The sequence below is a fragment of the Penicillium diatomitis genome (genome assembly GCF_028827545.1).
Source record: "Penicillium diatomitis strain IBT 30728 chromosome Unknown utg000001l_segment0_segment0, whole genome shotgun sequence".
Classification (NCBI taxonomy): domain Eukaryota; kingdom Fungi; phylum Ascomycota; class Eurotiomycetes; order Eurotiales; family Aspergillaceae; genus Penicillium; species Penicillium diatomitis.
Window position 1 is genome coordinate 3,364,988 of NW_026623173.1, and position 27,112 is coordinate 3,392,099.

The following is a 27,112-nucleotide window of genomic DNA, read 5'->3' on the forward strand; positions in this document are numbered from 1 at the left end:
TATTCTCAATTCCTGCCTGGTATTACCAGATCTACCTAACAACAACTCGGTGAATTTTGCAGCAATCAATCAATCGCCCTCTCTCTCTCTCTCTCTCTCTCTCTCTCTCTCTCTCTCTCTCTCTCTCTCTCTCTCCCCAGAACTTGACATTTTACATCAACATCAATACAACCCACTACCAGCACCAGCAACGTCAACCTCACGAAGTGAAACCTCAAAATCTCTCACATCCGCCCCGCGGCTCCAGCCCTCGCCTCCCCAATCAACCCGTCCAAGACAACCATCGCATCATCCGCCCGCTCCCTCGGCACATAAACATGATCATGGAAATACCCACTCACAACATTAGTACTAATCCGACGATCCTTCAACCGATCCGTGATCGCCGCAATCAACCCCACAGCTTCCAGGCTCGAATGTATTGTCAACGAGATCCTCTTGCACGGGAACACGCCCTCGAAGCCATGCGAGGCGGCGAGGTCCTGCGTCGTCACGATCGTGGTTCCCTCGACTTCGTGCGCGAGCAGGACAGGCTGGAGAGTCGCGAGTGGGAGAGTGTGGAGGGCTTGGGTGGTGGTGATGAAGACGTATGTTTTTGGGTCTAGGGTGGGTTGCATTGTTGCGAGGAGGGTGGAGAGGTTTTGTTCGCCGGTGGGGGGCATGGTGGATGGCTTTGGCTTGGACTTGGACTTGGCTTTTCGATCGTGGAGTGTGAGATGAGATTCTGGGGAAGAATGTGGTTATGTCTGGGGACGGGATTGTTGATCGAGAGCGGGAAGGAGGTGGTTATGTCGAGCTTAAAAAGCGAAAAGAGACGGAACTAGAACGTGGCTCTCAACGCCCTGTGGATGGCATGTGTAGGTGAATTATGGGGTCGTCCACTTCTTCAGACCCACTGGCAGAGTATAACGGGAGAACGGTGCAGCGTGGTTAGCCTGACGAAGACTTTTCAGGAACGGAGAACACGGCTACTGGAGACCCTGAGAGAGTGAGAGGTCAATTAAAGATGACTGCCTTGTGCAGTTGACGAAGAGAAGCACGTTTGTACCTGATATGTTTTTCAGAACTCCCCAACAGTAACAGCTCTAGTAATCCATCCCAGTAAACCCGTAGAGATGTTCGCCCGTCTCCAAGACCTCCAACTCATCGCCCACCTCTATATACGGACCCCAGTCTGATTCCTCCGCTGCGTTTAAGCTCTTATCTTCAGGTACACAATGCATACCCAAGTAGCCCAGAGCCGACGGATTTCCAGTCTCTACCGTACGATGCTGCAGCAGGGTGGTACTGGGTTGAGGCTTGCCCTTTTTCTTCCCTTCCGCGGGCAAGTCCGCATCAAAGGCCCCCGTGCTGAGATTGACGTTGGGCATGGTGCACCGCGAGGTCCTGCAGACAATTGACAAAACTAGAGTCGCATCACTTGGTCGTGTCTTCGTAGCGACTCGAGGTTTGACGCGCACGCGCTTCCACGTCTCTTCCTCGTAGGCGATAGACTTGGTGATCCAAATATTGGCGCGGAATCGAAGTGCATCCAGAGGCTGGTTCTCTTTGGGAAGATGTGAAGACACCTCATGGACCGAGGAGAGACTATTGATGTTGATTGGCTGTTGGTCCGTGTATCCATGCACAGCGGGCGACCCGATGTGCTCCAGGGGGGCGAGATTCTTCTCCGTGCGAGTCAAGGACTCCGGAGTGCATTTAAAGATTGTCAAGCTCTGGTTTGCAGACAACCCTAGGAATTTCTTCAATGATGGTAGAGCCGCAGCAATTGAAGGGATTTGACCAAGATCGACCCCCTTGGCCTGACGGCTGTGAATACCAAAGGCAGTCAATTCGCCATTTGGTACATTGAGGGGCACAATGAAAGAGATTCGCGGTCTCGCCGCCAAGTCCCTAGCATATATGACTGTCTCAAGCTGATCCGTCCAGCTTGCACGGTCGGGATTTTCAAAAGACAGGACCAGGCAGCCTCCCGACTGCACCAGTGGGTCGCTCGGATCGCTAGACCGGTGCGGTAACCAGAGCTCTGTTCTGATTTGGGACATACAAGGCTTTGTTCGCTGACTGATGAATCGCCATTGTGCCGCTGCGGGATCTTTGCTGCCGACCGTCCTGGTTGCAATGGCCATGCATCGATCGTAGAGTAAGCCTATCTTGGTGACTCGAGCGCGATCAACCTCAACCGGTCCGCACGACTTGACAGGATGGAGGAAGATCGATTTGATACGCGGTGGCCCCACTGATGGAGACGAAGATGCTAAAGCGTATTGTGAATCGTATTGATCAGCCATATTGCTGGTCAGGGAATTCACACGTTGAAGGTTCCTCAACCTCCTACGGATTCGAGTGGCATTTCCATAATGCAGAGAGATTGCAAGTGAGGCGAGTCCCACCAGAAGCCCAGTAATTATCACCCGCAAATAAAGAGGGTCATGTAGAGAATGCTGAACCGAATGGAATAGCTGCGTAAGCATTTTGGAAACGCAACGAACTCGTCACCAAAAGTTTGTCGAGATGTGGCAACTGCTCGTTGTGACTTGTTGGATCAAGCGAACTGTTGACCATATAAGAAAAGCTCAACCTCTCTTGCGCAAAGCAAAAAAAAAAGAATGGAGAAGATTCGTTCTGGTGCAGAATCAATTCACGGAGGCTGGCTCGATGAGTCAAAAACACTCGTCCGGGCGGAGGCAAGCTGCCAAGGACGCCGGGTTCTGGAATGTACCCGCTGAAGTGGAGGGCCATCGGCGCGCACAACAGCGGACAAGAATAGATGGTCTGGCAGTATTCTGCGAACGAGCACTTGGCTGGGTGACTAAAATTGTATCTGATAGATTCCAGCTTCGAAGACCGAAATCGATCTATTGGAAACAGCCCATGGCTGGGAATAAGAAATGATGAAACACGTCGGTAGCCAGGCACTTCGCAGTTCGCAGTCATGTGCAGCGGGACCGGGGATTCTCCCATCCGGTGAATTACTGTCAAGATAGAAGAGTAAGCCTTTCTTCTACTGCCCAGTTTGCCAACAATCGAAAAACTTATCAATACATGAGCACATAAAGTCTGCATTCCAGAAGGAATAATCACATTCTTTTCCAATCCAGACTGAGTGATTAATTCATTGAATAGGTTAGCTATGGGCTGGGTAGGTCGGGTTGGATGACTCCATGTATTTCTCGCAGCGGCTGCAGACTGCCTACCCTACGACTCGCAAGTGTACAACCTAGGCTAATGCGGCCAATATTCGACCCTATGGATCCATACCAAAGTACAAACCCAGAGTATGACCTCCATGATCCCACAGAATCTGTTTGATCTCATTCGACCCCTCGACTCTGTAGTCTCACCGTCTGATATCAAACCCGTCTTTCCCTTGAAGATGAAAACAAAAGTTTGGTATTGGAGCCACACATTCTACCGTGGTATAACAAGTCGAAGGAAGGTCCCACAGGCGCCATAATACCAAGTCATTTAAGCACATAGATATAAGTGCAGACCTGCCAGGGAATTAGCCGTATCCTGACAGCCTTGCCCCAGAGCGATTGATCGTCCAGCCAGAAAAGAGGGGGAATGGCCGCTTTCTCAAAGGGAGTAACCAACAGTCATGGCCAATTCGACGGGTATAAAAAGGCAGGCTATACTCAGAGTGACCAGGTCAAATGATTTCCAAGCTATTTTCTCTGCTTCCGTGGGAAACTCCTAGGCAGCATCCCGGCTTCAGGAAAGAGTCAGCGTCAATTGAAGACTGCCGAGAAAATTTAAACCATTTCGGATGACCTACGCAGCAAGATAGATCTCGCTATACCCTAGGGCAGCAAATGAATAGAAAAAGTAAGAGAAAGTCTATTGCTCGGATTCTGGGTCTTGAGGATGGTCCTCACGTCTTTTTTTCAGGCTTAAAATCCTCCTGTGGCTTAGACTTGATGTATTTCATGGGCCGTGCCCATGTTACACAACTTCTTGGATTCTCTTGGTTTCATCGGCTATTGCCAAGCGATTCCAAAGACAAACTCGACAAGCGGGATAGCCATGAAGCAAGGACGCAGAAATATCATTGATCACAGGAATAGTGTGGCAGCTCGAGCAGGAGCATCGGTATGGATGACGTTCCGGGTGCAGGCAAATCTGGTGGAAGCACACGTCCAAAGTATGTCCCAGGCTGAGCGGAGCGGTTGTCATCATCCAGCTGCCAGCTGACCAGGATGGTGTGCGTGGAGTTGGAGCTCATGCCCGGGTGACGTGGTGAGCGTTTGATATCAGTGGTTCACAAGCCAGAAATGAGTCACATTGAGGTTTACATAGAGGATTGCCAGGTCTGGCGGTCTCGATAGTTCAACTTCAATACTGCAGAAGTCGCAAGAATGCAAAGTCAGGAGGTGCCATGGTTCAGAGCCGACTTTGTGGGGGCCAAGCACCAAATAGCGGCAAGTGGGGAGCTGAGCTTTGACCAAGTCGGCTTGGACCAGCCGGGGCCAGTGAGGCTCCAATAGCCCGGACCTTTAGCCGATTCTGCAGTTTGCCAGTTACAGTAGTATCCACGCGCCCATCCACTTCAGTCGGCATTTACCTGTTTTCCCTAGTTGTGCTGACATGATATGTCCTGCTTACATTATGCTGAGCCACCATCGGAATAAGCCCCCACGATTCCAGTAGAATCTCATAATCGACTTTCTCCTGTGCCCAGAATTCTCATCAAGTCAACCATTACCTCTTGAGAAACCCCCAGCTGAAACGGACATCTACAAACGCAGCCCTCGCTCAAATGTCATACTTGCCACCACAACTGGAATTACCGGTTCACAATGAGCCCACCTTCGCGACTGTGCCCCGGATCTGCAATCGTTGTGGAGCAACTTTCACGGAAGAGCATGAATTGGAACGTCACTTGGCTTCGCGTGGGTGCCCTCCTGCAACGAACGCTCGCAGATCGAGCGAACAACAAGGACCTCGGTCCTATCGGCATCTGAGCAAGGGGGCTAAATCAGAACTTTCCTCTGCAGATGAAGAGCCACAAAGCCACAGGTGCGAATATTGTGGAATGATCTTTGGTCGCGGGTAAGATAGCCAACCACATAAGCATCTCAGTCGTCATTTTGTCCTGGTCGACAGAGTGAACATTGTCAGCACGAGGATCTGAGTGATTGAGCGATGGTCTTGCGATATACAGACGTGGTTTATGGACATCTGTCTTATTGTGCCTTCTAGGGACGCCTTACGCCGCCACTGGAGATCATGCAGATCTCGAATCGAAGCCGGCCTCGAGATTCCCGACAGTTCGCGCAGAGGGAAGAACAAGCGCGCCTGCGACAGCTGTGTGATTCTCAAGAAGGCATGCGATGGTACCCAAACATGCTCTGAATGCAAACACCGCGGGAGAATCTGTACTTTCCACCACCTCAGAGATGTCGTGGAAGATCCTGAACCGCCCTCATTTGATCGATCCGGGACAGCAGAAGCAGGGGCGCTGGGTGGGAGCCTCGCGGACTCGGCAATGAATAATAGGGAGGAGTCTACAAACACCTGGACTCTGGGACAGTCAACCTTTTTTCCAAATAGGCACACTAGGAGAGAAGTGTATGCTCGTAAGAACTATCAGCCGTGATACTCGAGATCATTGCTGGTCTGATGTATTGGCGATATTCATATCAGGGAATAGTATCTCGTGTCAGTGCGACTCGGTCCCTTGGTACTGACCGACAATGATATCTAGCAAGGCCAGTTGCCTTAAAGAGTTCGTCAAAAGTCCATAGAAAGACCGAACACGTGATTCATAACGGACGATCATGTCACATGCGGGCTCAAATCCACTAACCAGTACATATCTGCCCATTCACACAGTGACAATGCATCTGCCCGAGCTGAGCTCAGCTACTATATCAAGAAGACACATTTTGCTCCTCCTTGACCAGCTCAGTCCCATCCACATGAAGGATCCTACTCAATACCTCAACCTCCGCATGATCCCTCGTAGTCGTCATGCGATGACACCAGGACACCCTCTTCTCACCTGTTTGCCCTTCACTCGACTCAAACAAAAACTCCCCTCCTACTCGCTTCGTATCGCCGCCCTTCATCGTGAGCGCGCTGCCAATGTTCCTGAGTTCCTGCATGATCGATTGGGTCACCATCCGTGCCAGACCCTTTCGGATATATTTGGGTTGCGCACCAAGGGCATAGGTCGAAGTCATGCCCAGCTCATCATAGAGCTTGGTTTTGGGATCCGCATAGATTGAAAACGGGCAATTTGTCTCCTTGGCGTAGAAGTCTATTAAGCTGGGATCACCACATCCGATGATCACGATGGAGGTGGGCGTTGGTAAGTGCAATAGTTGCTCTGGGGTAAAGGACTCTGATAGCGTTTGAACGTATGCTTGGCAGCTCTGTGCTCGGAGAGTCAGTCTTTGTTTATCATATATCATGACATGCGAATGGGGGGGGAACCTTAAACCAGAACACGCGAAGCTGATAGATCGGTTTACTTACCCCGCAGAAGAAGTGGCGGATAAAGATCACCAGCACGCGCCGAGTAGATCCAGGACCCTCGTATAAACTTTTGAACGTACGCTTATCTCCGCTCTTATCGAGTACCGAATAATCCGCAACCTTTTCAAGCGTCTTTGTAGACGGTAGTTCTTCGTCCCTCTTGCGATGCGCATCCGGTAGAGCGGCATTGACGTCATCGGCCGCTGGGGGCGCCGACTCCATAGTCGAGCTTGGGTTTTTTACAGGAGGGTCTATCACGGTCACTGTGGGATTTGGCCCAGTACTTGCGTCGACCTCGTATGACATGGCTTTTGATCTTGGTTTGGAAATTTCGGAATGTGGGTAGGAGGGGTGGGAGCTTGCGGAAGAGTTGGAGGTACTGGCTCAGTTGTGTTCGCCGATGCATGACTTGCGACGCTCGGACCAGGCTAGCTTCTTGAGGAAGATGTCCAAGGCGTCCTTCAACGGTGCAATCCAATAGTGGCGAAATGTGCAGGTTTTTAAGAAGGGGGTTTGCTATAATCCCCCAGTCTATAATCATCGAGGTTCTAAGGAGTTTCTGTCCTCAGCCCTGAAGGCTCTCGTGCAGCACACGGGTCACCTGCTTTTATTGTCCCAGCATTTTGCGGGGCTCGCCACCATTCACAACGATCCAGGCGATTGCTGTTGCAGTACACATGATGACATCCCAACTGACACTACTGACTGCGGGATGCTCATATATCACGCTGGGCAAATGGCGGGCTAGCGAAGCTAATGAAGCAGCGCCCATCGTCAGTCCGTTGTCTTGAAGAACTAAGAACGTGGAATGCGCTTGGATCGCCACACAAGCCGCCGTATACCACTTGAACCCGGTCACGTATCTCCGAAGGACTCCCTCTTCTGTTCCAGCTTGAGCCTGCGACTCTCTGCTCCACGATCTGCTGGGTCGGAGGATGGCAGGAACAAACAGCAGAAGATGAGGGATCAGCAGGAGCAGCATAAAGTACTTCGTGTGCGCCACGCTTGGAACCAAGACCGTGCTGATGAGCGAGATAGCCACGGGGATAGCCTCCAGGTATACAGGGGGAGACCAGGCGACAACGGGGTCTCGAACGACATTCTTGGCCATCCGACTCCCCCCTTCACAAGTGGTTGCCTTCGAGAGACAAGAATTGTTGCGAAGAACAGATTCTGCGCAAAGGAGATGGCAACGATCTGGCCCAAAAGCATGTAGGCCCATACGTGGGGAATCTTGAATGTCCGAGCTAGAAGGATCATCATGAGTACATTTGATTAGACTTCAGGATAGCAACCTTCATGGGATGCACATGCTTAAACTCACCCATCACACCGAGAAAAACGCTCCATCCCGTAGTCCACAAGAAGATCTGACCGCTCCACCAGAATCGTGCACGAGTCTCAATGACAGTCTCCCACGCTTCCCGGAAGAGTTTGGCATTTTGGAGCCAAAGCTCCAATTTGAACAGTGTGCCCTTCTGGGGATCCACCAAGTCAACTGTTGGTTGACTGGCTGCCCAGTTGTGGTAAGAGTGCGCAAAAAATGCAAACATGTAATACCAGGTAGCACCCAGACTCAACCCCGCCAGAGAGGCGAATAGGAGGAATTGGGTGTGTCCATGGGAACGATCCCAGTCGTTTTGCTTCAATCGAGCGCAGTAGCGAACATAGATTATGCGGCAGGCGTTGACGGCCAGAGCTCCTGCGAGAATGAGGTATCCCCCAAGAATTGGGAGCGACCGGTAACCCTGGATCAACTGGACTGGATCTGAATGCACGGCGCCCGACATTGTTCCTCAGAATCGACCTTTCGCTCGGCCCCGGAACTGTTACTGCTGTCAAAAGGAGAGACGCGTTGAGAAAGAAACGCGGAGTGTATCTGGCGGGAGCCGAGGGTGGAATAAAACTGATGGATCCCGGCACTAGCGGGAACCCCATTTGGGGGTGGGTTCCTGGCGGTAGCCGTGGCAGTGGGACGACCCAGCCAGCATGCGATCCTCTTGTGCCACGGTGCCATCTCTCCTCGAATACACATTTTTGAAGACACTGCGTAGGTGCGTAGAAGGGGACCTCCATTGTCATTTCAGAACAGAATGATGCAGACTGCAATCGAAGACCCATTCTACTGGATATCAGTGATGACAATCCATACTCTTCATCGAGACCATACCATTGGTGCTTGTCGCAGTTGGAGGAAATTTCTATTGTGGATAAATACAAGCTTTCGAGACAGCCCATGACCAATTGCTGGGACTCTAAACTATGAACTTGGTTCGAGGTGATCCCTGCATATTCTTACTCAAAGAATCGGGATTGGCAGGAAAGGTCCCATAGATTACACCCCCTCCGATCAGTATGCGCTTTCACCGAGGCTGAAACGTGCAATCGACACTGTCATAAACATCACCAATGAAGCTCTCATAGTTGAGCCACGCATTGTTATCGGCTTGGGCCTGCATTCTTGGGTTACCCATAAAGTCCAACTGGTCCCAAACACTGGGCCAGGGTTCCAACGTAAGGGCAGTTGCTGCCATTGAGGCAGACGTGTCATATTGCTGACCAACAGCAAAGACATTCGGCTGTTGCTGGCCAAGAGCGTAAAGACCTGCAGTATCCGCAGCCATGGTCGACTGGATGTTGTACTGGCTGGTGATAGGGGCGAGGGGCAGAGGCGCCGATTTCTGTACACTGTGTACAGGGGGTTGAGGAGGAGACGCGTACGACTCTGCAGCCGTGAAAGCGTTGCTGTCGAGTAGACTTTTGCGATGAGCGCGCGCCTGTTTCATAAGCTTCTGGAGTGGCTTCCAAAGCATCCCATGCTGTGAATCCGCGATGACAAAACTCGACTGATGATAGACTTGCTCGATCGGAGGCCAGTGTCTGATGAGAGATTCTGGATCTTTGCACACGCAGATCTCTGCGAGAGCGACAGCCAATCCATGCCATGGAACCCAGAGAGACCCAAACCATATCCATGGTTGCATTGCAGGATCGCTGGCTATTTCCATCAGTTTTTGTAGATTATCAGCAGCCAGACTGAGGAGAACATCTCCCTCGACGGGAGGAGGGATCCAGTTCTTGTTTCGCTGAATGGGCCGGACACAGCCCATTTGCAGCCATCCAAACAAAGTGTGGGTGATGCGGGACACATAGAGGTGATACGCCGATCTTTCTCGGCTGCAGTTTGCTAATCGATTATTGGCCGTTTTTCGAAAGTTGGCGAGGACTTCTTGACGTTTTTGAGATGATCGAACCGTCGGTTCAATAAAGTCAGTGAATCCAATCGAACGTGCTACCGACTGTGCAGCCGCAATGATCAAAGTCTGTGTCATGTCCGTGAACTCGGTTTCTGGACGCTCCTGAAATTGCACATCCATGTTGTGCCAGATATCCTCGTCATTGATGTTGGCTGGAAGGACATAGTCCAGCCATACTGATTGCATCATCGGCTCGGAGGCCCGATCTAGAGAGGCGGCTAGATCCAGCACGCCAATTGCTTGCCACGTACGACGCCGCAATTCTTGCTCGAATGGGCCGACATGGAAGGGAGGCACTGGCATATGGAGGCAAAGTGCCTGGCCCACACGAAGGGCCATAGAACTCATTGTCCACACTCGGCGGCTTTGGTCTTGGCATCGAGCCGCAAGCTGTGCACTCTTAGCGTAGCTCGAAGACAACGGACAGAGTCGCGCAACGGTGATGAATGATGGAGACTTGTCTTTGATGGAAGTGGAAACAGGACTTACCAGTGAAAGTACGTAAGCTTGCAGCACTGTCAATTCATTCGTAGTTACAAAATCTGACTTCACCAACCCAGCTTCAGTCTCCCTCTGTAACTCAGCAGTGACCGGTTTCTTGTCCATGCCGAAGAGCAGTTGGCATTGAGCGTCGTCGATCGTACATGCGGCCGCGTAGAAGACTGCCCAAGCCAAGGTCACTGGGGCCTGGTGATCCTGTTCGTAGTCGAGATAGGGCTGCTCGTCGCAAAGATAGGCGCGCAATGACGGCCGATGCAGGATCTTGAATACAGGGTCCACGTTTCGCAGATAAATTTCACACAGCTGTCGGCGCACGTGAGGCGGAATCTGAAGTCCTCTCTGTGATTGCGGTGAGCCGGTCATGCTCTCAGAGGTCTCCGAGCCCACCAGTGACGCTCCAAAGCCAGGGTGATTTCTGGCCTCCTCATCTGCTTGTTCGTACTCCAAGCGATCGTCTAGAACAGTGCGCAACTCCTGGGTCTAACTCCGTTGTCAATCAAAGCGCTCTCTAGAGGACAAAGTCACGAGACAAGGCAGATACTTGAATAACAATCCAAAAGATCGGCTTTGGCGGCACGCAGATCTTACCTGTTGCATGATATCCTCCCAAAATGAACTGGCGATATACGACGTAGAAGGACGCGGTCGATGTGGCAAGACAAGTGTGTTTGATTGGATATTCTGATCCCGCCAACTTTCGACCTCTTGCATCTTGGTTTCAAAGTGCTGTTCGACCTGGGGTCGACCCGCGGTAGCTATTGACCGAGGAGATTCCTGCTGAGGTTGTGCAGTTTCTCCATCGCGCTCAGCTGCTACCTGTTTCAATAGCTTCTCGAGTTTTGCCACTCGGTCTACCAGCTCCTTGTCCGAGCCTTGTGCTCGCTCGGGAGCTTTTCGAGTGCGACCCCGAGGCAGACGAGCACGCTCAACAGGGACGCAAACGAAGCCCAAGCGCACACAGCTGGTACAAGGACTCAACTTATCGCATTTGACTTTGCGCTGGCGACAAGCTTCACAGCTCAGACGGACCTTTGGAGCGGATGAGCGAGATGTTGCGGTTGTTCCAATCGCAGCAGCTACTGATGCTGTCGGATCAGACTGGCCTGTGAGATCTGAACGGTCCGTCATTCTTGTACCTCGACCGCAGCCTGTGGGCAGAGGACAGAATTACAAGTTATAGATCAGTTGTACATGAGATGAGGCTCAGTCCTCCACAAAGTATGTCTTGGCTATCGCGAGCCAAGAGGAAGCACTGTGCAGGGTGCACTGGTACAGTAGGTCTACTGTATGGTCAATGAGAAGGTGTGTGCGCAAGTGTGGGGGAGGTGGGAAAGCCTCCCGCCAAGTCACGACTCACGATCCCGCTGTGGTACCATTCCGTTCGAAGATCGCCGCCGCATTGCGCTCTAGTCCTTGCTGTCTTGGCAACGGCTCTCGAGACATGTCTTCTTGCATCTGACGAGTCAAATTAGACGTGCACCCGGCCACGAGGCTTCCTTCCAGTGCGAAGAGACCACTATCATGCAATGTAATGCGTTGGGTAGCGGAAATGAATTGTTTACGATCAATAATTAAATGTAATAAAGCTTTCGTGCCCCAGGGGAGCTGTAAACTACCCACAAGAGTTTTGCAGTGGGGATGGCTTGCAGACTTCAGAGTACAATCACCGCTCCATCCAATTTATTAGATGCATAATGAGCCTTTCTCAAAATACGAGATAGAGTTGATTATCGGGCTAAATGGGGGAAAAACTTCGAAATTGTGGGCTGGTCAATGATTCAATATAGCTAACCAAGAATCTTCAGGCCTCCCTTAGTCTTCCCATGCTTCTTCACACCATCCTGCTTCACTTTGGTTCCACCTCCTCGTGCACCCGCAGCGCCACCAGAGCCACCGCCACCGCCCTGATTCTTCCTCTGATTTTTATTCACAGAAACCGGTCGAACCTCGGTATTGGCACGGCGCAGCAAGATAGGATGCGATCCAATATACTTGCCCTGCATCTCACGTGCAGCTTTGAAGTAATCGTCTCCGTCGCTGAAGCTGATGAACCCATAGCCTTTGCTCTTCTGGGTTCGCTTTTCTCGAATGACGCGGGCTTTCTGCACGGATGGGTAGCGGACAAACGCTTTCAGCAAAGAGTCGTCAGTGACCTCGCCTGCAAGATTACCAACAAATAGCCGGAAGTGCGCTGGATCCCACTCCAGCAAAGTTGGATCAGTCCATTGCTGACCGCCACCTGATCGAACCACAGTGACCTGGGGTTCTGCCTGTGGTGCGGGTGTTGGAATCGGAGTGCTGACGACCGATGGAGTTCCCGCATTCGGGCCCTGCGGCTTGGCCAGCTCATCGGCGGGGTTGGCATAAGCGCTTTGCCATTGCGCAATCTGGGCTTCAGTCTCGGCGTCTACTCCAGGGACTTGGCTTTGTCGGTCGTTTTGCGCACGATGAGGCTGGGGCTTGTTGTGGTTTGGCGTGGATCCAAATGGATTTTGAATTTGCGGAACATTTAATGGGTAGTACTGAGGTCCGCTTTGATAGGACTGAGGTTGCGACTGGTAAGTCTGAGGAGCCTGGTATGGATGCGCATGAGGCTGCTGTGTCTGATAATAAGCACCATAGCCGGGTGCCGCGGACGCGTAGGGGGCAGTCGAGACAGGAGGTGTCGCGACAGCCGGGCTTTGAGTGCGATATGGCTGCGGCTGCGACTGAGTGGACGCTACGGCACGTGGTTGGAATGCCGTGAACGCGTTGTACCCTGCTGATTGAGAGCCATTGCTTGAAGGTGGAGGACGAGCTGGTAGGGAAGCGGGTGTCTGGCTGAGACCTGGAGGTGGCGGATAGGACATGATGAATGAGTCGTCCCCAAGTGGAAGTTGAGCTATTGTGCAGAGCAGTAGCTGCAACGTACCTTGACTTCGGACTTGCAAGAGTGACTGGAAATGTGATCACTACCCCGTTGTGCTGTGTTTACCTGTGTCAGGACTATGAGAACGGCCGAGAAAACGATGTGAGTGGTCTGATTGTGATGAGTTGATGAACAGGTCGGGGATAGAATCTTCGGGAGTCCAAGACTGTCTCATGAGGATCGGCAGAAGCAGAGTTCATGTTGACCGCCTTGTATCTGTGCCAATGAGAGGGCACCTCGTCCTCGAGTGTTCCACCGCTTGTCAACCAGCGCCGGATAAGCGCCTTTGTTGATAACCTTTCGCTTTACTACTACTAGCGTGATGGGCGGTCATAGCCATTCTAGAGTCTGGACGGGAGACATCCTTTCATCAGATATACAGTCGGTCGGCGGATTTGAGAGCGTTTGATACTGCGATCGTCTACACTCGCTTAGTACTCTTACTCGGTAGACATCAATTGAAAGCCAATCGCAGATTTCTGACCGGAAGCCGTGATTTTCTCTAATTCCAGCGAAGTGTAAATCCTGGGCGGCGATGTCCGCAAATACTCCTGATATATTGTAACTTTACTCGGACGGCGTACCGCATACTCAGAGCTAGGGGTATTGTATCCCTCCACAGTCCACAGCCGTTGTGCCTAATCCCCTTCAATCACTGGTTCCTGGTTCCTGAATCACCTGATATGCTATCATGCCAGAGCAGACCTTCGCAGACAGAGACTAGCTGTTTCGACGTAATCCTTTCATTGAGCGGCGCCCCATCCGGCCAACTCATCGCCTAGGTACTTCTCTCAACTGCCGAGAAGAGAAAATTAATGAGGTACCGCTGGAAATTACATACTTACATGGCGAACATTACTGTGATACCTCTCGAAGACGCTCCAGCACTCACCTCAGGTCGCATGCCAACAACATTACCAGTCATGCAAGCCGACAGACACTTGACTAGACATTCACAATGATCTGGTGACTGCGTACGCCCTACGGATTGCGCCTTGAGCCGATTTACCGAATAGGACGGGAAAAACAGTACTTGGATGTTAGATGGACCGATCTTTATACGGAACCTGCGACGAATTTTCAAGTTTCAAGTTACGCTAGGCATCCGCAGGGTTCCAGCCGCTGGCGATTCGCATCACTTCAATGTCACGTGATTCAAACATGCCGGAGGGTGCGAGCATATGTTTCCCCCACGAGGGGTTGAAGGTGAAAGATATATCGACCCCCGCGAGTCACGACAGCTGAATTGGCCGATAGCCTCACCTGACAGACCGTCTTGGGGTCTACCACTCTACATCTCTCGAAACTCAATGAGTCAATAGTCTATCGTGAATAGTCTATACCGAACAGAGTTACAGACAAAGGGATCGGTCGGACATGAACTCCCAAACGGACCCCCACCCTAGTCCGCATTTGGGATAGCGGGCCCGAAGCCGGTTGCAGGGGGGACGGTCAGCAGCATCTGGAAGTTTTTCCGTGGATTTTATCGCCAGAACAGTTCACCGATGCGTGGGTAAATCCGTGGGTGCTACAGGCTGGCAAGGGACTCGAATAATTCGAGTCTGTCGCCATCCTGGTATTGTGGTGTCCGAGCCAGGTCCCATCAGCATCGACCACTACAATTTACAGTCACACCGGACAAGGATTTCCCCCAAAGACCCATGCCATCGATGCTCATTAGTCAACGAGAAAGCAGTATGACTGAGTGATTGATCAGGATGAGCGAAGTCATTACTCACGAGGGCTGCAATGGGCGCCTCATCCTCACGCATTGGCATATGGCTCGGTACTAGGTAGGACTCGGTTACTACATAACCTACTAGCTTACTTCTGATCGGTGACTGATCTTTCATAGGCTAAACCAAGATGTGAGGTATAGTCCTGCAGCAGGGCGGTAATTTATTGATCCTCAGGTGAACTTACCGAGTCTACCGAGTCTGCCGACTGTCTTCGGGCGTGGTTGAGAACCAATCAAGGCAGTAGCGCGTGCGGAAGAATTGATGAGATCACTGCCCCTCCAAATACCAACTCATTATGCCGTTGCCCCTCCGTGCCCCGCGGTACTGTAAGCCCGTAATTACGGTATCGGAAAGCGGTACGGCCTCAGAAGTATAGAGTATAGACATTTGACAATAGCATGAATGCAAGCAGCCCTCGCTCATTCCCTTCAGCCTGGCACGATTCAAGCCAGTCGAATGCTAATGATCCGATAAAAAGCCTGAGCTACGACGGCTGAAAGCTGTCTTCGTTGTTTGAAATCTATCGGAGGATAGGTAGTCCATGAGATTGAGATGAGGTTCCGGCTATTGAACGTCCTTTCCAACCTAGCCTGACCCGATTGGGAGGGACCCTCAAGTCTTCGCCGGAGGACTCTACTCCTGGTTCCGGATGTCGCCAGAGCTTCTCTGAGGGATAATTAACCGCTGAGATTCGCAAGATCAGACTCTCGTAGCAATCAATGGACGCTGGTGAAGCTTGAATGACCGTCGATAGTGTTTTGAGGTCGTAGAGCCCTCACCATATTATACTATAGGGAATCAATTAGAGTCGTGAGAGCTGCGCAGGCCTGCCTGGCAACTTCTTCCAAGGCTTATCAAGCATTCAAGTACCAGATGAGATATCTGTCAGAAGAGTTTGTACCTGGAGCTAGTCGAGAGTCGGGATTCCCGGGTTCATCCATGAGACAATACTCGTGTCTACTAATGAACATGCCTACACTCTACACTCTATACACCGTTGGGTCGAAGATCAAGGTACTCAGGTAGTAGGTTACTAGGTGAGTTTAGGTAGGTGGACCAGTTGTATGTAGCAGTACTGTAGTATTGTACTAATCCGCCCACGCACCCCCGCCGGCACGTTCCACAGCCCACTTGATGACGGAAGAGTTGCTCCGTCAGCCGGCTAACTGGGTGTCATTATTATTATTCTCTCCCCTCTACCCTCCTTTCCTCATTCTCCTCTCTTCCATCTCCCTCTCACTCCTCAACTTTGTAGATACTCTACAACCATCTACTTTCTCTTCCAATCCATAATCACACATCATGGCTGACCAGGCTGTGTAAGTTTCTCCTCCTCTTCCATCTCTCTTCCCCCCTCCCTCAGCCTCGCAACCATGCACTAGCATGTGTACCCCACTACCATCCCCAACCGATCACCATCTCATATTTCTACCCCTTCCCTGGCTCCGTTCTCGGCACAATGAGCTGCCAGGCCTTTCACAAGGGATGCATTGGACCTTTGACCTTTGAACAAGCGCCTCAGAGAGCAAATTGACCCAATGGGCAAGATACGCGCCGCTTCCGGCTTTTGGGCATGGGGGAATCATGATTCTGAAGTACCCAAACGCAAGAAGCTCCGAGGATTAGAACGGGGGGGCCACCATCATTTATTCTTTCTGATCCCAAAGCTCTCTTATCTTGATTCCCGGCTGTTGACGCTAGAAACCTTGTGACTGACTGTAGTGCCCGTCTCGCCGGCATCAATGTCGGCGCTCCGGCGCACCCTGCTCCTAGTGCTGATTTCGGCCTTATCGGTCTGGCCGTTATGGGTCAGAACCTGATCCTCAACGCTGCCGATCACGGTTTCACCGTCTGCGCCTACAACCGCACAACCTCCAAGGTCGACCGCTTCCTCAACAATGAGGCCAAGGGTAAGCATCTCGCTCCGGGCAACAAGTCCCTTCCGAACCGTGGAAGATGTACGGTCTCGCTAACGGCTTGTTCCTATCAGGCAAGCCCATCGTTGGTGCTCACTCCGTGGAGGAGTTCTGCGCCAAGCTGAAGCGCCCTCGTCGCATTATGCTTCTCGTCATGGCTGGCAAGCCCGTTGATGACTTCATCGAGTCCCTCCTTCCCCACTTGGAGAAGGGTGATATCATCATTGACGGTGGTAACTCTCACTTCCCTGACAGCAACCGCCGCACCAAGTACCTCCAGGAGAAGGGCATCAGCTTCGTTGGTAGCGGTGTCTCTGGTGGTGAGGAGGGTGCCCGCTACGGCCCCTCTCTCATGCCCGGTGGTAACGAGGCTGCCTGGCCTCACATCAAGGACATTTTCCAGAGCATTGCCGCCAAGAGCGACGGCGAGGCTTGCTGTGACTGGGTTGGTGACGAGGGTGCTGGCCACTACGTCAAGATGGTTCACAACGGTATTGAGTACGGTGACATGCAGTTGATTTGCGAGGTCAGTAGAAGCTGCTCGAATCCCACTTATTGGTCGACATTGGCTTGCCATATAGGATTGTTTCCCTGGGTCGCACACTAACCACTGAATGCACCTCAATAGGCCTACGACATTCTCAAGCGCGGTCTTGGCCTGTCCTGCAAGGAGATTGGCGATGTCTTCGCCAAGTGGAACACTGGTGTTCTCGACTCCTTCCTCATTGAGATCACCCGCGATGTTCTCTACTATAACGATAACGACGGCACTCCCCTCGTTGAGAAGATTCTCGACAAGGCCGGCCAGAAGGGTACCGGCAAGTGGACTGCTATTAACGCTCTGGATCTTGGCATGCCCGTCACCCTCATTGGTGAGGCTGTCTTTGCCCGTTGCTTGTCCGCCCTGAAGGACGAGCGTGGCCGTGCCGCCACCATCCTCGAAGGACCTACCCCCGAATTCTCCGGCGACAAGGCTGCTTTCATCGATGATCTCGAGCAGGCTCTGTACGCCTCCAAGATTATCTCCTACGCCCAGGGCTTCATGCTCATCCAGAACGCCGCCAAGGAGTACGGCTGGAAGCTGAACAAGCCCTCTATTGCCCTCATGTGGCGTGGTGGCTGCATTATCCGCTCCGTCTTCCTTAAGGACATCACCAACGCCTACCGCAACAACCCCGACCTCGAGAACCTGCTGTTCGATGACTTCTTCACCAAGGCTATCCACAAGGCCCAGTCTGGCTGGCGTAACGTCGTGAGCAAGTCTGCTCTGTGGGGTATTCCTCTCCCCGCCTTCACCACTGCCCTCAGCTTCTACGACGGTTACCGCACCAAGGACCTCCCCGCCAACCTGCTGCAGGCCCAGCGTGACTACTTCGGTGCTCACACCTTCCGCATCAAGCCCGAGTTCGCCAGCGAGAATTTCCCCGAGGGCAAGGACATCCACGTCAACTGGACTGGCCGCGGTGGTGATGTGTCTGCCTCCACCTACATCGCATAAGCGATGGGTGGGAAGGTTAAGGAATAAAATTTGAGTTCAATGTAATTAGATGCCACTATGAATGGAACGTAACGAATTCTTGTAATTACAAAGGGGTGCTTTCCTGTTCATTTTTTCGATACCAAAGAGTAGTAAAGACAACCGAACGGGCCATACGGTCTGGAGTGCCGTGTTCGAGAAAGCATCGATGGGAGAAGGTGCTCGGTGGGCACTAAGCCTGATTCGGAAACGCCGAGCAGCGGTGCTCCTACCATCTTATCGCATCACACTCCCCTCTCTTTCATCTGATCACTTCACTGGGGAAAGGGTACTCTCCTCCTTCCTTCCATTTCGACTCTCCCTCTCGCTCGTCTGACCTTGCAAAAGACGTCCGGTCTTTATCCGGTAACTTTGCTCAAGGGTGAGTGCTGTGAGGATTGCCACACTCATTCTCAAGTTGCAGGTACTAGGTAGTCTTGCCGTGGTGGATCACAACAGTCATCGAGCCCGACTTCCATTGCAAGATTCTCCGCAGCAATTGAGTGCCATCGATAACGGCCAAATGATCGAGGGGATATAATCTTATATTCGTCAACCATTCTTTCCCAGCCAGGCTTATCCTGTCCTGCAAGATCACTACAGGCCGTTGAACGTGTTCACCACAACGCCAGTGACTTTCGTCAAGCACTGCATGGCGGAGAACAAGCGCCAGACCACTACAGCAAAGGGGTCACTGAATGCCAGCAGTGCCTCCACTGCAAGTGGCACTGCGACAAATATGGTTCCTCTAGAGGCCGCTTTGAGCGGCGCAATCGGCGCTCGGTAAGGGACTCGCTCAGCGTGCACCGTGCGTGATGAGCAAGATCATGGTGGTTCGCTAACTCGTCTCTGCTTTATCTAGTGTTCGCCTTACAACATCTGCGACCCCGGCATCGACCTTCGAGGGTGTTCTCTTTACAGCGTGCCCCATTACCAACCTTGTAGCCATCAACACCTCCCCCGCCGCGTCCACCGCCGATGCGAAGCTGGCCTCAAGCGGAGACTACCACGTCATCCCAGTCTCTCGAATTCAGAACTTCCAATTGCTTGCAGCCCCTTCCAACTCCTCCGATGGGCCTTCCTTTGCGGATGCGATCCCCTCGATTCAAGCGCTTGATTTACGTTCGCTGAGGACGCGAGAAGCCAAGGCAGTCGGCGAGGCGATGGACCGCGAAGCTCGTCGTGGAAAGGGCGTAACTCGTGAAGCGCAAGACATCTTTGATGCATTCAGCCGGACTATGCCGGCTCACTGGAACGGTCCGAATATTGTGGTGGCGGACTCAGTCAGCATTGCGCCGCCATACCGGGTCGAGGACTGCCGTCCTCTTGTCGCAGGTAACGACGCTGCATTGATGCGAGTACAAAAAGTGGTAAGTCCGGATGTTGAAAGATCTTTCAGGTGAGGGCGGGGGAAAACACCACTAATCATATGTGCAAATTAGTTGGAGATGGAGCGCAAGAAAATCGAGTTCCGCAACGCCAGCGCAACTATTGGGTCCACCAGTACCTTTACTCGCAATGAGCGCAAAGGTGGTTAGAAGCCCACCGTGACGGTCGATTATACCCTTTCGCAAGAACATGCGATGGCAGGGTCATGGCTGATCACTGATCAGGATACCGACGAATGTGGGAATCGGTGGGAAAATCTCTAACATCCTTGTGGTATGTGGATCAACCACATGGACGTGACTGGAAAAGGCGTAGGATCTGTTGCAATGCATGATGATCACCTCGTAGATTCAGATACTTTGGTCTTGAGAGTCCGCGAATTTGATCTTCTTTTTCTTTTCTCCCCCTTAAAGCACGAATTGATCTAGTAGGTCCATTTCACTGGGCTCAGATAATCACATCGACCCCAGCCCGACATGCATCGTGATATCCCGTCGGCGCGGTCTCGATCCTCAGATACCTGCACAAATATACCCTAATTAGTTGATGGAGCACTTGAGTGTCGCTCGAAGAGGAATGTTGAAAGGGTTTCCACGCGACAAGTGAGCATCTAGCGCCAATTGGAGCCGTAGCTATGTTCCGGTCTTATTGATGTCTATATAGCTTCCCTTTCAAGTACGAAGGAACGGTGGCAGTAATTGGTTGCTAGGTTTGAATCTCGCTGACTTCCAACTGGGAGGCGGATGAGTTAGGTAGGTACTAACGTGTCGTAGATGATTACAAAAGCTCAAAGGTTCGAGCGATGTCACACAAGTAGAGAGGTCACCAACACACCCTCTTCACCCAAGAAGCGACATGAAAGAAATGAAGGAACAAGCAAAAGATTCTTACTTCGATCTGAAAAAATACTCTGCACCTTGCCCTGGCAATGCTAAAATAGACAGGTCGAATGTTCAACAATGGCTCGAAACACACACACACACACACACACACACACACACACACACACACTCGTCTCTAGTCAATATACAAAACAGCTTAGCTTTTTCAACCCGACACGGGCTTGCCAAGGACGACTTCGCTGATCGTTCCTACGAAGCCTTTGAGTACGGAAATGGCAGTGACACCGCCTATCGTGGAGCTGTTGCCGCCGTTTGCCGGTGAAGCAGACGCCACAACACCGGTCGAGGCGGTCATAGACACGCCCGGCATGACGAGAACTTGCAGGCCAAGCTCTATCCATTCCACGGATGTGATGAGGGCAAATGTGATTTTGACGTCCTCGTTGATCGCGGTAGAGGCACTGGCTCCGTCACCTGATGTTCCGGACACCATCACGCTGATGTCGTTGGCGGATGGGCGTCGCTGAATGGATCCATGTGCACGAGTCGTTCGACCGGCCTTGTCTTTTGAAGGCGAGGGTGAGGACTTGTCGTCACCGTCAAAGCTGAAGAATTCCGGCTCTGTGGGAGATGAAGATCTTGAGTCGTGACGGGAGTCCAAGCCACAGTCGTCATTAGCGCCTGCGAGAGCCATGCTGACGACCCGGACGGTGGTGCGTACGTTGGCAGTGTAGGCAATCGCATTGCCGCCTAGTAGCAAGGGCGGAGAGTTCAGCGCCGAGAATTCCGCGGCAGGGAATGTTGCTGTGAAGCCCGTGTGAAAGGCTAATGACACAGTTGACGGCCGAGGCACGGGAAACGTCCGACTTGGTTTCAGATCTGGACTGAGGTTTGCAAGTACCATGCCCTTTCTGATTCGGCTCATGCGAGAATTTTTTTCGTCGTCCGCCGACGCAAGCAGCTCAATCCCAATAGTGCCGACTTGATCTTCCTTGAGACGACGTACCGGCAGGCGGAGGTTTCTGACACTGATCACACGAATACGGTGCCACTTGACTTGGGTCGAGCTGTCTCTGCTGGAAAGAATTCCGTGGGAGAGGGAGGCTGGGAACGCAGCAGAGACACCTGGCCCGCTGCTACGTGAGAGGAGATGTGCCGAGTCTCCGTTGGAGTCCGTTGAGGTATCAACAAGTATTGGTCCAACTATCATCTCGTCCCCAACTGAGATACTACCGTGGCGAACAAGGCCGCAAAGAACCATGCCACGGCTTTGGTTGCCCTCTTTATCGGCGGACACAGAATAGACCTTTGAAGGCGGGATGGCGAATACCTCATCAATGTCAAACACTACCGAAGGGGTGCCAAGCTGACCCAGTGACCGTTCAATTCTTGATCCCCTCTGCGGTCTGCGGGTCGGAATTGGTAGGTAACGTAGCAACGCATGGAGCTTGCCAGCGCCAGTACCATCTACCGCACTACACAGAACAATGGGCACGGTAGTAGGCCACTGGTCACTTGCCGCTGCCAAAACCTTCCGCACATCATTGCTATCAGCAGCGCTTATTTGCTGGAGATTCAATGCTTTATCCTTTGCGGGCGAGGCGGGCAGCATGGCTGGCTTCCGGCCTGCAGTCTTGAGCGCAGACAGAACCTTGGCTAGATTTTCACGCAAGCCTCCTCGCGAGGCAACATCGAGTTTAGTGATGACGATGACAATGTTCATGTCGAGTTTCAGACAGAGATCCAAGTACGCCAAGCATCTTTCGATTTCACTAGCAGGCTCGGCAAGTGAATCAGTATCGACACTTGTCTCGTCGCCGCAATTAGCAGGAATGCAAAGCATGACATAGTGGGGTGCCCAACTCAGGAGACCTCGCAAGGTGGACTTGAGATACCGAACCGACCCTGGAAGGTCCGAGACAAAGGCCAAACGACCCCCACGAGATGCGGCATGAATATCATCCCATGCAGCCACATTGCCGGACGCATAGTTCACCACCGTCGGTGTTGAGCCCCCCGAATACCCAATGAGTTCCTGCGCAACGGAGCTGGTGATTCCTGAGGAAATCTCGTGGCGGTGCTTCAGCAAGCTCAGTCGGCTGCTCCCTCGGCCATTATCAAATATGGACGATGTTAGGGTGCCCACCAAGGAAGATTTTCCAGATGCGCTGGAGCCCGCAATGGAAATCCGGATCTGTTCTGTTGTGGAAGAATCTTCCTCTGTGCTACCAACGGCGGCAGTACTCACTTGGGAGGAGCTGGATGCATTGTCTCGCCGTCCCCGGGAAGACGTCAACTTATAGTAGTCCAGATCTGGGGAAACCAAAGCTTCCGCAACCCACAGGTTGGCCCGGTGAAACTTGTTAGAGTCCGGAGGCGCCGCAGGGGAATCGTCTGCCCATTCGCATTTGCCCACAATGACCCGACGCAGGATCTCAACCTTGCATCCCAAGCTTGCAGACATTGCTTGCAAGTTCGTGACACTTTCGTCAAGCTCGTCCTCGGTGAGACCGACGAAAGTGCCATCATCGGCGACCCCGATTTCGTACAAAGCTCCCTGGCTTTCTTCGAGGCCGGGCAAGAGACGGGCGGGCTTGGAAGGAACCCCCAGCTGAGGAGTTGCATCCGGAAGCACAGGAACGACCAGATTCGCCGTCGTGGACGAATGAAATGGCGATGATTGCTGTAAGCGCCAAAGCAGCTGTGTAGTCAGCCCCTGAAGCCGTTGCTGGCGGCTTTGGGCCGATTTGGCCTGCATTGGTCGGGGAGTTGCATCTGGTGCCGGAGACGAAGAAGACGAAGTGGGGCCTGCGATTGATGCTCGGGAATGGTACGATCCTGCAACCACACTGCCAGTGGACATGGACAGGTAAGGCCGCCGAGGACGAAGCAGTAGATGTAGCTTGTACTCCGTGGGCCCCTCTTGAGGCTCAGGCTCTAGCTTGGTGATTCCATAATCCGACAAGAAGTCCGGCGCGCCATTCAACTGGGAGCTAGATCGCGTTCGCACAGGCAGACCATTTCTCCCAGTTTGGCTATTCTGGGACGACTGATTGACCTGTGGAGTCGACGACCCTGAAGTCGACCATGGAGAGGACACCCTGGGCGGGTCCGGGTCGTAGGTGAAGATCGAGGCCATACCTCGCCTTCTTCACGTCTTGTTTGATATCGGGTTCAAAGGTATTCGGTAAGAGATGGACTTCCAACAGAGACGTACAATTGAGATTGTTGAGACAGAAGCAGGCATTTCTTACGCTAAGCCCAGATTGCACGAGTGTTTGTTGTTGGAGAGGGATCGCAACGCGGTCGTCCACCTGCGGTGGAGATTGATCATGGGCGGGGGGGCGGCACGATGGGACCGATTGAGTCACCAGGGTCTTGTCGCCTGAGGCATCCATGTTCCTTTGAGGATCGAGTCATTTGACCCCTTTCTCTCGACGCAGATGACCACTTGCAGTGGACCACGGGTCTATTCGATAGCACCTTCTGTCATTCAATGGAAAGTGGCCACCATAGTGATCATCTTCTGAATGGTAGAGTTGAGAATGCAAAGTTGATACCTCAACTACGAGGGGATCCTCGGCAGCCACACACGAAGTGGTTGATTACCACATGAGTAATACTCAGCCGCCGGAAGGACTGGCTGGATGGTGGTCAGCAAAGCGCCATGACGATATGAAGTTGATAGCTGGATGGTGCTGTCGCACACTTCAGGCAAAGGGGAAACTGGCGAGCTGATGTATATTGTAGCAGAAGGATAAAGCATGACGATATCCATCGAGTGTCAAGGACCAAGTGGGCTCGGTGCAGGTGAAGGCACTATGCACGATGTACCGGTGGGCTAACCAGACAGGAATCAAGATGATGGGTGAATTGGAAGCTCCGCCATCGCAACGGTTGAACTTGTGTCCCGCTCTAGGCCACCTGTGCTCCTTTGATGAATGAGATAATTAGGGCAATTGTAGACATCCACGAGTCTCTCTGCATTGATATGTACGCGGCCATTTTCGCGATGTGTGGGCGGCGCAACAAGAAATTTGCGATTGACTGGTATACACCATACTGTACGACTGCCAATGAGGCACGCGAACGATGGGTTAAGTAGGGACACGTTTCTCCAGCATGTTCCTCGTGAGTTTTAAAGCCGCTTCCTTCACATCAGGCATTTGCTGGGTCTGGATCCAAAACCCTGAATATTATGCAGAGCATGGCAATTTTGCCTTTTTCCTTCAAAAGGTGAAATCTTTAAATTTCAACTGAGTGACTGGCATATGCATGTAGATTGTAGACAGACCTGGCAGTGGTGCATAATCCATTTACAGGGTCTGAGTATTACTAAAGAAGCTGAGAACCATTCATTTTCCCGCTTTGACGTTCTTGTTGACTATTTCACGCTTCCATGGGTTACCAGGAATCTCTTTCATGGCAAGATTTGCCATAGGTGCGTGAATTGCAATACAACACGGTAAGAGCGCTAACTCGGCACAGAATCATCAATATGTACCTGCTCTGACCATGGACACTTCTCGCATAAGAATTCAGTGAGTTGTCGACTGGAAACTACTATTGATCATATCTCTTCTGCTCTCCGCCATCAACATGCATCGGAGACGCCGCTGGATCCTTTGCTAGTGAAATGTAAAGGTCGGGCACTCTTCCGTAGTGTACGTCGGATGTATGACATCATCCCACCCAGTCTCATCCTTCTAATTGGTGCAGCGGCACCTTACGCCCGATCAGGCTAGAGAGACCTGTCTGATCCGGGCTTGGCATGGTCTCCACTGGGCAGTTCGAGGGCTTGGGTCTTTTCGTCCCAGCAACTTCCTAATCTGATGCAATGTTGCGCTGCGGTACGTCTATTTCTACCGCCGACTTTGGATCGAAGGTCCGGCTCCACCCCCATGACGTGGGGGCCACAAGGTGGATTGGGGATCACTACCGAGTCTACCGAGTCTACCGACAGCTCCCTTTTACACCGAATCAACGACCTGCGGCAACGCTCGCGCCTGTGGGATCTACAGCCAGCTCAGCTTTCTTTTGCGTGGCTGTGGATGTCCATCGTGCTTATAAGGCGCTTTTAAGGTTTCTGGGGCATGGTGGTTTCGGCTTGGCTTGGCCGATGGCAGGTGCCAGGTGGACCTTGGCACTTGTCAGGCATAGATAGTCATATATAGTAGAGCTCCGTACTCCGCTCATCCTCTGTTCCCTTTTTTTTTTTTGCTTTCGGTCTGTCCATCATACAAGGGTGAACATGCCGCATGGAACCTATTGAATCAGCTACCTCATTGTCCTACCTCATGGAAAAAAATCCACACTCTCCCAAGATGGATCAAAGGTCCATGACCACCCTTCCTCACCACGCATCTGCCCAGACCCACACCTTATCGGTCGACTTTGCCTGGAGTCAATTCAAATCCCTCGTCACCGACGCCAGCGACGAAAGCAAAACCCCGCTCTACATCGTCTCATGCAACGTCCTCACGTCAAAGCTGACTTTCAAAACTGCCCCCGATGACAAAATCATGGGCACCAGCTCGGTCCACGCCATCAGCATCAGTCCCGACTACGAGCTGCACGGCGTCAAAGGCACCCTCCAGGCCCAGCACCGACTGCGCACCATCTACAGCCACACATCCACCGTCTTCTCCGACTCAGGCGCCCCCGTGAAAATGACCTGGACCAGTCAGAGCGGCTTCAAGAACTGGGACTTTATCTGTGTGGATGAGATGCAGCAGCCCGTGGCCAAGTTTTCGGCCAGTATGTGGAACCCGAAGAAGTGGGCCACGATTGAGATTCTGGGACCCAAGGCCCATGATGTGAGGGCGAGGGATGAGATTGTGCTTGTTGGGTTCACCTTGTACTGGTGTATGGTGGTTCGGATAAACAATCCTCTCAATCTCTTGGGTTCGGTCTTCATGTCCACGGAGAAGACAAGCGAGGAAGAGCAGATTGAAAAGCCGACTCGGGTTGGAGCGGTGTCGTCGAGCTGAGTGGGGGCGGGGAGCCGAATGAGCTGTTTGAAAGCAATATATATTTTTTTTCTTTCTTTCTTTTTTGTAAGTTGCGTAGCTTCTAGAATAGATAGAGGTCCGGGCGCTTGAGGTGGTGTATTGGAGTTATGTTACATTTAGAAATTTACCTATGGAATCCAGGAGATGTATTGATCTCCTTTGTTATGGCCAAATCGATGGGCTTTGTTGTCTAATAAGAGCGACAACTTATCTAACGAGATGGAAAGCGTCCTCGTTTCCAAGAATCCTCTTTGCACCTGTTCAGCTCCTCTCTGCCGTTCTTGGTAGATTTCCAAAGACTCTCTTGTCTTCCAGATATACGTCCTTCCCTTGGCATCATCCGATCAATTGCGCAAAACAATCGGTTGCTCGGCCTTCTCCCCGCTCTGCACCCTGTCTACCCGGTGCGGTTTATTTTTGATGCGGAAGGAGGACTAGTACCTTTGTCACCTACATTGGCAGTAGTACTGTCGGACCTCGCGTCATACATAAAACTTCCAGTTCATCTCGGTACTCATTTGAAACCTGATCTCGGGAATTGAAGATGAGCATC

General features: G+C 52.1%; 10 protein-coding genes across 10 annotated transcripts; 3 read left to right on the forward strand and 7 right to left on the reverse strand.

Moving 5' to 3' along the window:
* Positions 1-224: 224 nt before the first annotated feature.
* N7539_000941 (ACT domain-containing protein) lies at positions 225-662 on the reverse strand (the record flags this gene model as incomplete). Its single annotated transcript, XM_056930545.1, has 1 exon — positions 225-662. The coding sequence occupies one exon, from the start codon at positions 660-662 to the stop codon at positions 225-227; it is 438 nt and encodes a 145-aa protein (XP_056794838.1).
* Positions 663-1,085: 423 nt separating this feature from the next.
* Positions 1,086-2,291, reverse strand: N7539_000942 (uncharacterized protein; the record flags this gene model as incomplete). The annotated part of the gene is made up of 1 exon (XM_056930546.1): positions 1,086-2,291. One exon carries the CDS (start codon positions 2,289-2,291, stop codon positions 1,086-1,088), a length of 1,206 nt encoding a protein of 401 aa, XP_056794839.1.
* Positions 2,292-5,873: 3,582 nt separating this feature from the next.
* N7539_000943 (peroxiredoxin-like family protein) lies at positions 5,874-6,786 on the reverse strand (the record flags this gene model as incomplete). Its single annotated transcript, XM_056930547.1, has 2 exons — positions 5,874-6,377; positions 6,481-6,786. The coding sequence occupies 2 exons, from the start codon at positions 6,784-6,786 to the stop codon at positions 5,874-5,876; spliced, it is 810 nt and encodes a 269-aa protein (XP_056794840.1).
* A 301-nt stretch (positions 6,787-7,087) lies between these two features.
* Positions 7,088-8,270, reverse strand: N7539_000944 (uncharacterized protein; the record flags this gene model as incomplete). The annotated part of the gene is made up of 2 exons (XM_056930548.1): positions 7,088-7,727; positions 7,801-8,270. 2 exons carry the CDS (start codon positions 8,268-8,270, stop codon positions 7,088-7,090), a joined length of 1,110 nt encoding a protein of 369 aa, XP_056794841.1.
* A 573-nt stretch (positions 8,271-8,843) lies between these two features.
* On the reverse strand, positions 8,844-11,366 carry N7539_000945 (uncharacterized protein; the record flags this gene model as incomplete). The annotated part of the gene is made up of 2 exons (XM_056930549.1): positions 8,844-10,718; positions 10,827-11,366. 2 exons carry the CDS (start codon positions 11,364-11,366, stop codon positions 8,844-8,846), a joined length of 2,415 nt encoding a protein of 804 aa, XP_056794842.1.
* A 659-nt stretch (positions 11,367-12,025) lies between these two features.
* On the reverse strand, positions 12,026-13,087 carry N7539_000946 (RNP domain protein; the record flags this gene model as incomplete). Its single annotated transcript, XM_056930550.1, has 1 exon — positions 12,026-13,087. The coding sequence occupies one exon, from the start codon at positions 13,085-13,087 to the stop codon at positions 12,026-12,028; it is 1,062 nt and encodes a 353-aa protein (XP_056794843.1).
* A 3,100-nt stretch (positions 13,088-16,187) lies between these two features.
* Positions 16,188-18,299, forward strand: N7539_000947 (NADP(+)-dependent, decarboxylating phosphogluconate dehydrogenase; the record flags this gene model as incomplete). Its single annotated transcript, XM_056930551.1, has 4 exons — positions 16,188-16,204; positions 16,608-16,795; positions 16,876-17,327; positions 17,430-18,299. 4 exons carry the CDS (start codon positions 16,188-16,190, stop codon positions 18,297-18,299), a joined length of 1,527 nt encoding a protein of 508 aa, XP_056794844.1.
* A 670-nt stretch (positions 18,300-18,969) lies between these two features.
* N7539_000948 (anticodon-binding domain-containing protein) lies at positions 18,970-19,855 on the forward strand (the record flags this gene model as incomplete). Its single annotated transcript, XM_056930552.1, has 3 exons — positions 18,970-19,100; positions 19,180-19,687; positions 19,760-19,855. The coding sequence occupies 3 exons, from the start codon at positions 18,970-18,972 to the stop codon at positions 19,853-19,855; spliced, it is 735 nt and encodes a 244-aa protein (XP_056794845.1).
* Positions 19,856-20,753: 898 nt separating this feature from the next.
* On the reverse strand, positions 20,754-23,687 carry N7539_000949 (uncharacterized protein; the record flags this gene model as incomplete). Its single annotated transcript, XM_056930553.1, has 1 exon — positions 20,754-23,687. One exon carries the CDS (start codon positions 23,685-23,687, stop codon positions 20,754-20,756), a length of 2,934 nt encoding a protein of 977 aa, XP_056794846.1.
* A 2,185-nt stretch (positions 23,688-25,872) lies between these two features.
* Positions 25,873-26,538, forward strand: N7539_000950 (uncharacterized protein; the record flags this gene model as incomplete). The annotated part of the gene is made up of 1 exon (XM_056930554.1): positions 25,873-26,538. The coding sequence occupies one exon, from the start codon at positions 25,873-25,875 to the stop codon at positions 26,536-26,538; it is 666 nt and encodes a 221-aa protein (XP_056794847.1).
* Between the last annotated feature and the right edge of the window lie 574 nt (positions 26,539-27,112).